Source organism: Phaethon aethereus (genome assembly GCF_964289735.1).
Source record: "Phaethon aethereus genome assembly, chromosome: 1".
Classification (NCBI taxonomy): domain Eukaryota; kingdom Metazoa; phylum Chordata; class Aves; order Phaethontiformes; family Phaethontidae; genus Phaethon; species Phaethon aethereus.
In genome coordinates this window covers 87902149-87912667 of record NC_138575.1, presented here as the reverse complement: position 1 = coordinate 87912667, position 10519 = coordinate 87902149, and the positions used below count along the sequence as shown (strand labels likewise).

At 55.5% G+C, this 10519-nt stretch overlaps 1 protein-coding gene across 2 annotated transcripts; it reads left to right on the top strand.

The window, feature by feature from the left end:
* Nucleotides 1-3745: 3745 nt before the first annotated feature.
* Nucleotides 3746-9553, top strand: ENO2 (enolase 2; the record flags this gene model as incomplete). 2 transcript variants are annotated; one of them, XM_082002106.1, is made up of 11 exons in its annotated part: nucleotides 3746-3830; nucleotides 4782-4877; nucleotides 5153-5211; nucleotides 6236-6305; nucleotides 6478-6611; nucleotides 7307-7529; nucleotides 7972-8169; nucleotides 8298-8499; nucleotides 8706-8814; nucleotides 8952-9010; nucleotides 9355-9553. In XM_082002106.1, 11 exons carry the CDS (start codon nucleotides 3746-3748, stop codon nucleotides 9422-9424), a joined length of 1305 nt encoding a protein of 434 aa, XP_081858232.1. In that variant the 3' UTR covers nucleotides 9425-9553. The 2 variants fall into 2 exon arrangements, with proteins under 2 accessions (XP_081858232.1, XP_081858233.1); XM_082002107.1 differs by lacking the exons at nucleotides 5153-5211; nucleotides 6236-6305.
* Nucleotides 9554-10519: the final 966 nt, after the last annotated feature.

Below are 10519 nucleotides of genomic sequence, written 5' to 3'. Positions count from 1 at the left end.
TCCCTATTTTTAATGCCTGCGCCCAGAGCCAGCCAAGATTCGAAGATGCCTTCCCCAACGTGTGTGGCTGGGAAAGTGAGAAAGTAGCAGAGCTACCTTCACCTCGTTTTGCCCCTGGAGAAAAGAGGAAGGCTACCCACCCTGGTCCTGGAAGCTGCCCTGAAGGTATTGCAGTGTTTTTGCAGTCACTGCACTCATACACTCTATTCTCAGTAGGCCCGAGAGGAAAAAGGGGAGAGGGGAGAGTTACAGATTCTGTGGTTTGATTTACGGCTCCCCAAAATCCTACAAGGTTTTTTGATTTGAATAAAAATAATTAATGAGCCTGGAGTGACTGGAATTGTTTATCCTGCACACCCACTGCTATTCCCCGGCTCTCTCACCCTCGACTGTCTCTGTCTATCCCCTGTCTGTCTCTCTCTCTTTCTCTCTCCATCCTCTACGTGCTGTTTGCAAAGCTTTGCTAAATCCTGACTCATCGCAGCTCCGGGTCACATGCTGCTGTCCCGGCCCTACCGGGGGCGGCTCCATCCTGCCGCCGCCGCCGCCGCCGGCTCAGACGACACATCATCTCCCCTTGAGGTCCTGCGTCCCTCCTGAGCTTCGTCCTCTCTTCTTTCTACCAGCACTGTCTCAATCTCTCCTTCACCCCTGCCCTAGGAAGGTAAGTGTCTCCCCACGGCCAGCAACCCCCCTCACCGCATGCATGTTTCTGCCCCCCACCCTGTGCCCTCCAAACCCCACACGCACTTCGGGGTCCCTGCTGAGGAGGACCACGGTGAGCGGCATTAACAACTAAATACCCCTCACTTCCTCCCCTGCTCCTCCCACCTCTTTCTCCTCACCCCCACCCTTCTCACTTTTCTTTCATATTTTAATTTCAGGTGCTCCCTCCTTCCCTACCCCCGGCAAGCACCATTTCAGATGTGAACCTAGGGAACTGCAGGAGCGGGGCAGCCCACCAGGATAGGTGCTGCTCCCGAGGGCATTGCCGGGAGGTGCTGCGGGATGGAGCTTTTCCTGGGGGAGGGGGGTGGTAGTGGGGAGGAGGCAAAGCTCAGTTTGGGCACTGCTGGGGAAAAGACCCAGCCTCAAAGCAGAACAGCCCCCCCAATCTCCTGAGGTGTTGACATAAACACAGGCGCTCAGCCGGGACCCAGGGAGAGGGAGGGAGGAGAGGGGATGTATTCTTATCTGCGCTGCCCCACACCACACACGGGAGGCGTGGGGGCAGCAGGGGGACGAGGTGACAGTCAAGCAAGCAATAGCTGCATCAGCCACGACACTGCAGCAGTGCGGGCTTCCTGGGAGCAGTGCCCAGCCCAGGGGAATCGCAGCAGCACACGGAACTGGTGGTGGTGCCTTGGGGGAAAGGTCTTTGTGATGCTGGCCTGCCTGGCAGGGAGGGGGGATTGCTGCATACCCCAGCGAGACAGTGCCCTGGTGACAGGCAGTGCCACGAAGCAGTGCCCACAGGAAGGCACTGCAGCAGCACCCGTCTCCCGGGGTGCCCTGCCCGGCCCCGGCCCCGGCCCAAGGGAGGCTGCCCAGCCTCCCACCTGGCTCCTCTCTCTTCCTGACTCTGGTCTACGGGCTGTGGCTCCATCCCAATCCCTTATCCCGGCTTATCCGCCTCTGACCTCCTTTCAGGACAGTGCAGCTGATGCCAGGGATTTTAGGGTGGTTCTTTTAGGGCGGATCTTTGCGCTGTTCAAAGGAGGGCAAATGCAGGGGGACACAGGGCAGCAACACAAGTGGACAAAAGGATTTAAAGGACTAGAGGGGAAAAGAGATCAAGTGAGTGATGGGGTGGGGCAGGCAAGGCTGGATTTGGGCTTGTCATTTGGCTTCCTCGGAGCTGGCCCCAACAGGGGCGGGTGGATGTGGGCAGAGGGATGTGACCATGGGCAACATGACCATGGGAAACATGACCACATAAGCCGGGAGGCGCTGCATCTGGCACAGGTCTTGCTGTCAAAGATCACTTTAATGGGGTCCTGTTCCTCTCTCCCCCATGGAGGCTGTTGGGGCATGGCCGGGGCACTGCTGCAAAGGAAGCTCGCAGCTGCACAGGCACGGCTCTGGAGGAAGTTCCCGCGGCGCGTGCCAGATGGCGTGAGGAGCACTGCCAAAGCGGCTGATGGGGGATCCCAGCCCAGATGGACATGGTGGAGGGCCCTGCGTAGGCTCCAGAGAGCCCTGGTGTCACTGACTGAAACTCCCCAGTACGGGAAGCTCCTCCTGAAACTTCAGAGCGGCATGATTTCCTCACACCCGTGTGATTTCCACCCACTCGAGGCAATGGGGTCGAGAGCCGACTCCAGCTTCCCTCAGCCTGCTTCTTAGCTACCCTCAGTGCTGTGATGTGCTATTTGCAGCAGCCCCCCACTGCTCACCCCCACCCCGTGCTGCACCCCTGTGCTGGCTGTACCCCTGCCAGATACTCACACGGCGCAATTCTGGCTGGGGTAAAACACCCGCTCCCCTGTGCTTACCCCGGCCCAGCCTCTGCACTGAGCTTTGCGTGGGTCTGGCTCTGCTCAGGGTTGAGCGAATCATCTGTGGGAGCCGGGGGAGGAAAACCTGGGGGGGGGGGGGCACGGGGGGTGACATACACCTCGCTGCTGCTCCCCCTCGGGGGGGATGTGGCTCCCTGGCATCACACAGCCCCACAGATGGGGGGATGAGAAGGTGGGATGGTTGAGCCGAGTTGTTCTGGACCCCCTATGGAGCAAACTTCAGCGAGAGATGCTCTTTCAAATGGCTGTCCTCACCCACCAGCCTGGTTGCCACTTCAGGTTTAACCAGGTGCCCCAAAACGCCAGGTTTCGTCACCCGACAGGGACGCCTCCCGGTCTCATCTGCTTCCCAGTGTCGGGAGCAGAGCAAAGGGCCGGCCGCTGGGCCCAGTCCCTGTTCAGGCAAGGCCGCCTCCCCCTCCCTCCAGAGCCCTCTCTCCCCGTGCCGTACCACCGCAGCCTTCAGCAAGATGGCTCCGCGGGCTGCCGGCCTCCTCCGCGCTCCCGTCGCCTCAGCACAGCCTGACCCGGCGGCTCACGGGGAAGACGGGAAGGCTGGGCCGGGGTCTCGGACGGGGGGACGCGGCCGAGGGTCTGCGGGAGCCGGGCTGGGGCAGCTCCCGCCGCCGCGGGCTGGAGAGGGGCCGAGAGTCCCCGCGGGCCGGCTGCCGCCCTGCCCGGCCCGGCCCTGCCACAGGCAGCCGCCGCTCGGCTGGCTCCCTGCCCGCCGCACAGGGAGACAGCGGCCTCTCGCTGCCTGGCCCCGGCAGGGACCGTCCTCTCCCCCGGCAAGGGGAAGGGAGATGCTGGGGGCACAACCGGCTGCACCAGCTGATCCCTCCTTCACCGCAGCCGTGGGTGCTGTGGCAACCTCCATGTATCTGCCACCCGGACTCGTATCAGGAGCCCTGAGAAAGGGCAGTGCTCAGCTGTCGCGCAGGGAGGGCGGAAGAGTGAGCTCCCAGTTTGTTTTCTGCAGCAAAAGGACAGAATAAAGTCAAAATAGATAACGAGTTCCTGGACAAAATGTGGATAGCTTCCCACAATCTGTGTTTTAACAGGGATTTCTAAATTTCCTTGAGCCAATAGTTTTAACTCCAGGTCCAGGTCTTCCTTGAGCTCCCTTCTCTTCGTCAGTGTCTTGTCTAGACATTAGAAGGGTGAGCACCACATACTGGGGCCTCTCAGAATCTCATCTCCTCTCCTCTCCTCTCCTCAGACTCACCATGGCAGTTGAGAGGATCCACGCTCGCGAGATCCTGGACTCTCGTGGGAACCCCACTGTTGAGGTGGACCTGTATACACACAAAGGTACATGGGCGAGGACAAGAGATGGGGGGAAGTCCTGCCCATCCCAGCAGAGCTGGCACTGCACGGCATCCTGTCACGCTCTGCCGAGGGTACGGAGGGTCTTCTCCAGTGGACCCCCGGCAGAGAGCAAGCCAGGGGAAGAGGCAGAGACCAAAACCCTACTTGTGACTCTGCTTGTGTGTGCTCAGAAACTCTGCACACGTAGTGGGTGAATCACAAATAAGACAGTTGGCTACCATGTATGTGACTTGAGCCATGTGCCGTGCCTGCTAGTAGCAGGGATGAAAGGTTTCATTAATGTAAATATATTTACCTTCTTGTCCTATCCCCACTATGTCCTGCTGCAGCTGTGCTTTTATTCCTGGGACACAGTACTTGGAAGCACATCCATGGCCATGCTCATAGTGGGAAGCTTTGTCCCCAAGATCTCTGCGCAGGCATGTATGTGCACATGTATCTCAACTGGAAAAGCTGCGTCTGCGGTGGGCCCAAAGCTAGGTGGGCAGAAGAGCAGTGAGGGGCCAGAGCAGGCATCCAGCCCATCTCTTCCTTCTTCACCAAGGCAGAAACACAGCCCCAGTCTGAGGGGGAGGAAGCTGCTGGTAGCTGTGGGTCAGGCTGCCTCTGGAACCAGGAGAAGGGTTGAGGAGCCAGACTTCCACCTGTCATCTGTAGTTCTGGGAACAGTGTGGACCTCTGGGTGCCTGAGATCCAGATTTGTCAGTCTGGAAGCCCTGGATGCATTTATTTCTGCCACCCTGGTGCTCTACCTCCAAGAGGTGCTCTACCTCTGAGAAGACCAGCCAAGAGCAGCCAGCCAGCGGGACTATCCATTTGCACAAGTGGTTGCTGCATCCTTTCCCTCAAAAGCAGGACAGAAGCAGGTGCACAAGGGCTTTCCCTCTTTTTCACCCTCTGCTCATCTCACACCCATGTTTTGCTGTTTCCCAGGTATGTTTCGAGCAGCAGTCCCCAGCGGTGCATCCACTGGTATCTACGAAGCGCTGGAGCTACGAGACAATGACAAGTCACGTTTTCTCGGAAAAGGTGCGGAGATGCCTGGTCTGCACCCTGTCCCCAGGGCTGCCTGTGCATGGGGCTCTGCTGGAGGGTACTGCTCATCCACCGGTGTGAGGTGGATGTGTCCCACTGCCCTCAGGGAGACCACATAGGCACAGACCTAGCGAAAAGTGAAAGATTAGGCCTTGATCTTCCCTTGCTGTCTCCCTCTCTCAGTCTCTCTATCAGTCCTCTCCCTCCCTCTTTCCACTCTCCTCTTTGCCTCACTCTCTCTCTCTTTCTCTGTCTCTTCCCTTCTTTAGGGGTCCTGCAGGCCGTGGATCATATCAACAGCACTGTCGCCCCAGCTCTCGTGGGCTCTGTAAGGATTTCTCTTTGTTCTCCCTTGTCCACTGCTTACTCTGGTCCATTCTGTCCCCGATCTCTGTTTCTGCCTCTCTTCATTTCACTGGTTTAACAGTGATGCTCTCTGTGAACCTGGGCACATCCCTCCATGCCTGTATGTGTCCACAGTGATCTTTCTCTGAGCAGAAAGGATTTAACACTACCCAATCCACTGCAGCATCTGTACCACATAACTAGTCCCCTCGATACTCCCCGTAGAGCTCGCTCTCTCTTTCAGGTGTGCTCCTCCTCAAGCACTGAACCTCATCCACTGTGGCCTCATACCTGTTCATCCCACCCAGCACTCATGGTGTGATGAGCAATGATCATCTGCCATGCAAGGCCTGGCAGTACCCCCCAGCACAGCCTTGCAGAGCGGTGGTGTCACATCTGCAACCTATTTCTATCTGAAGACCTGGAGCCTGCTCTGAGGAGGGCTGAGCTGAAGCCACACACCACATGTTACACCCCATGCAGCCTGTGGTGGGGTCTGGCTGAGAGCCCAGCTCTCTCCACCCCTGAAAAATACCCAGCCTGGTGGAGGGCTGCCTGTGTTGGGCCTAATTCTGCTCTCTGCCCCACTCCTGGGGACAGCTCCATCCAGTCTACATTCTCTTGCTTGAGCTTGAGCATGTACTGTTGTTCTGCCCAGCTTCTGTGTGGTCACAGCACCACAAAGCTCCCTGGAAGCTGCCAAAAGGCTGGGTAAATCCCCAAGGGAGTCCTGTGTCGCCAGCAATGCATGGCCTTGCCTGGGCTGCAGATGATCCCCTTTCCACCGTGGGTACATCTACACCGCACTGCAGCAACATAATTGTGGTTACCTAACTTGACTATATACCAAGGCACTAATTTCCAGAGCTTTGTGTGTATATGTTCCCTCACAAGCTAAAAAGGTTCCTGTACTCCCAGCTTCTCCATCAACACATCTCCTTTCTCGCACACCAGAGCCAACAGCTCTTCTTAGCCTCCCCTTCTCAGGAGTGCTTTCTTTCTTGCAGGGCCTCTCTGTTGTGGATCAAGAGAAGATAGACAATCTGATGCTTGAGATGGATGGCACAGAGAACAAATGTAATTCATTCCTCTTTTTTGGCCTGGGAAGTAAAGAGCATGGGAGGCTGCAGGGCTGGAGTGGGGGGCACTGTCAGACCTGTGGTGAGCCCAAGACTGGGCTGGCAAGGGCACCTCCTGGGCAGGAGGTTGCTGCCTGCAAAGCCTAACTCGTCCTTGGTTTTGCCCACAGCCAAGTTTGGTGCTAATGCTATCCTGGGAGTTTCGCTGGCTGTGTGCAAGGCGGGAGCTGCAGAGAAGGATGTCCCCCTGTACAGGCACATTGCTGACCTCGCCGGCAACTCTGATCTCATCCTTCCTGTGCCAGTAAGACTCCTCTGTCCTTGACATCCACCTTCAGAAACTCCAAAAGAAACTTCAAATGGTGTGTTGGGAGGTAGCGAAGGAAGGGATATAGGACTGAAACATCAGCTGAGTGCACTGCACTTGTCAAGGAAGCAAACCAAGGCCTGATATTTGTCAAGTTTCAATATGGAAAAGAGGGGACTGAGGAGGATATGGCAGAGGTTGTGGTGGGGGTTGACTGAGGATCTCACTCCTAGCACAAGAACCAGAGGGTATCATGTGAACCCTCTGGGGGCACAGTTCAAAACAAGGGCATATGTGTCTTCACACCAGCAGTAGCTGCTCTGTGAAACTCCTTCACAGAGGGTGTTGTGAATATTAAAATTTTCTCAGAGTCAAGGAAAAAGGTCCTGGAAGACAGATTGATGTCACATTGCTGATAAACACATAAACACAGCACAGATGAATACATATAGCTCAGGAGACCTCCAAGAGAGAAACAGGTGAGAAAGTCCTCTCCAAACGTTTGCTTTGAGCCACTATTGGAAGGAAGACCCTGGCCTTATATGCCTTTGGTCTGATGCATTGTAGCTGATATATATTATGTTGCCCTGCGGGATGTGGCATGAATGGGCATGGTGACTCATCTGAGAAACTCCTCTAGGTGGTGCGAAGACCGGTTCCTTTAGCTCTGATTCTTTTATGGATTCTTCCAGGCTTTCAATGTGATCAATGGAGGTTCCCATGCAGGCAACAAACTGGCCATGCAGGAGTTCATGATCCTGCCTGTGGGAGCTGAAAACTTCCGCGATGCCATGCGCATCGGGGCTGAAGTCTATCACAACCTCAAGAGTGTCATCAAGGAGAAGTATGGCAAAGATGCTACCAATGTGGGTGATGAGGGAGGCTTTGCCCCCAACATCCTGGAAAATAGTGAAGGTGAGAGCCTTGCAGAGATGAGGTACCCCTGCCTGCAGTTCTGTATCTTCTTACATCCAGCTCACAGCATTCCCCAAAGATTGGTTCAAAGTGCCTCAGTGTCACTGACCTCCTGTGTTAGGGAATGGTTTCTAAGGTCCTTCTCCTTGGGGGTGGCCCTTGATCTACCACAGCCTCTCCATACAAACATTTCACATGTGCACAGACTTTTCCAAGGCCTTCCCCCAACTTGTCACTGATAGTATTTTAATTCTTCCTCGTCCTTTGGCATATGGCCTCTGCAGCTTCTTGGCATGTTTCTGTTGCACTCTGCACTTCTACCTCTCCCATCACACCACCAGGCTCTCAGTGGCTCTCAGGACCTTCCTAGGGGAGGTTCCCACTGAAAGTCAGAGCTTTCTGCATGGGCTGACTCTCATGACTGCAACTTTCCTCCTTCCAGCTCTGGAGCTCCTCAAGGAAGCTATCGAAAAGGCGGGCTATACAGACAAGATTGTCATCGGTATGGATGTGGCAGCCTCCGAGTTCTACCGTGATGGCAAATATGATCTGGACTTCAAGTCCCCAGATGACCCAAGCCGCTACATTTCTGCAGATGAGCTGGGTGACCTCTACCAAAGCTTTGTCCGTGATTATCCAGGTGAGCTGCTGTGCTTGGCAGTAGGGAATCAGCACTGATGCTACATACTTAACAGGTGCACCCCCTCTGTGTTTTTTGGGTGGGAACGGAGGCAGCTTTGACTCATGTCTTTTCTGTTGTCCCTTCAGTGGTCTCCATTGAGGATCCCTTTGACCAAGATGACTGGGAGGCCTGGTCCAAGTTCACGGCCAATGTGGGGATTCAGATAGTGGGCGATGACCTGACAGTGACAAACCCCAAGCGCATCGAGCGAGCTGTTGAAGAGAAGGCCTGCAACTGCCTCCTGCTCAAAGTCAACCAGATTGGGTCTGTCACGGAGGCCATCCAAGCGTAAGTCCAGCCCTCTACCCTTGTCCTGCAAAAGGGTTAGTGATGAACCACAGTGGGGTGTCACGCTATCCATTGGATGAATAGACTTTTGTCTCTACCAGAGCGTAGGATGCTGAGCGTGGAAGGAGAGGGTGCCTGGATCTCAGCCTGTGCAGGTGGTGGTTATAGGAGTGGGAGCTACTGACTGCATTTCTTGCTCCTTGCAGCTGCAAGTTGGCCCAGGAGAACGGCTGGGGTGTGATGGTGAGCCACCGATCTGGGGAGACCGAAGACACCTTCATTGCTGATCTGGTTGTAGGACTATGCACCGGGCAGGTAGGTGAGACCCAGGCCAGACACAGGCCTGGAGGAAAGTGAAGGGGTGTGAAGACAGAATCTTCTGCCCTGCCATGGGAAACTGGTGCAAGTCATAACAGTGTCTTACAATGTTTGTTTTGGGGAATGCTTTACAGATAAAGACGGGTGCTCCCTGCAGGTCTGAACGCCTGGCTAAATACAACCAGCTTATGAGGTAAGAGGCTCCAGGGATGGGAATGCAGAAGAGAGAACAGGGGAGTGACTAAATGGGGGTGGGAGAAGCTGAAAGCCCAAGGGTAGATGGGGCTTGTGGGGGAAATGTTATGAAGACAAGGTGCAGAGCTGACTGTAGAATCCTGGGGAGATCTCTGGAGCAGACTCCTTCTCTCCTCCTTGGTGTGAGGGTGCAGCCCTGCAGACACAGCAGCTAGCAGGAGCTGAGCTCCTCCAGCCCATGTCAGCTTCCTGGCCAATGCACTGCCTCTCCAGTGCCCTGGCGTCTCCAATGCTCCCTCACAGCAAGGGCCTGACGTGTGCTGTCTCTCTTTAACCCTCCAGGATTGAGGAAGAGCTTGGCGATGAAGCACGCTTTGCCGGACACAACTTTCGCAACCCAAGTGTTCTTTGAACATTGTCCCCAGGGCCCAGCCACCCTGCTGCTCTTTCCCACCTCACAGACTCTGAAGCCCCCTTCCCTCCACTGCTCCCTTTTTTGCTCTTTCTCCCCCCTCTGCCACCTAGTTCCCTCTCACCTCAAACCCCCTCGAGTTCAGGTGTCCCTGGCTAGATGTACCCAGGTGAAGGGTGAGAGAGAGGTCTACACCCTGTTCCTTGCATTGGGATCATAAGCATTTCTGGATCAAGGCATTCTGTGTCTTTTGTGTAGGGCCACATCTGAGCCACTCTGTTCACGTTAGACTACGGGAGCATGCTGCCCGGTGTGTTTCCTTTGTACACCGAAGCATGTGCGGTGAACATATGTGTGTTGGCTGGTGTGTTTGGACAAGTGTTGCACCTGTAGCTGTGTTCGGACGAGCGTCACCAGTGGCTCGCTCTCGTTGTGTATGTGTGTAGGTGTATGTGTACTGGCCTATGGTGTCCTTGTGCCCCAGGCGTGTGTTTGTGCTGAGCCCTGGTGGGACCCGAGTGTCCCCTCCTTCCACCCTGAGTGCTGTGCTGTGTTGGGCTGTGCTTGCCAGCAGCTTAGCATTGAAGTGCGCTGCTGTTCCTCACTGGGTGTGCGTGTGTGTGTGCTGTCAGTCGCCGGGTCAGCACGTCGTACTGTGGGGCGATATATTAGAACACATCCGTAAACAAACCCATGCTCTCATTTGCTTCTTGTGACCTTTTTCTCTCTGTTTTCTTCCCTCTTGCACTCCTTCACCCTCTCCTCTGCCCATAATGTCTGCTTCACCTTCTAGACAGCCCGTGCTCAGCTGAGCAACAGACAAACTACAGATCCCTAAACTCAATTAAATTGTATTTCACACCTGAGTTGCCTGGCTTGGCCTGACGTTTCTCTCTACACGCCAGCATTTGGGAAATGGAGACATTTTGCCATTAAAGCAGGAGAGGCTCACACAGAAAGGTAACCAAAACAAGCAGAGAGGACAGGCAACAGAAAGAAAAGGCCCAGGTACCCCCACCTCCTTCCGCAGCCTTGTCCCACAGCCAAACTGCTCTGTCGGCCAGCCACCTGGGGAACGCTGAAGGGAAGGCAGCC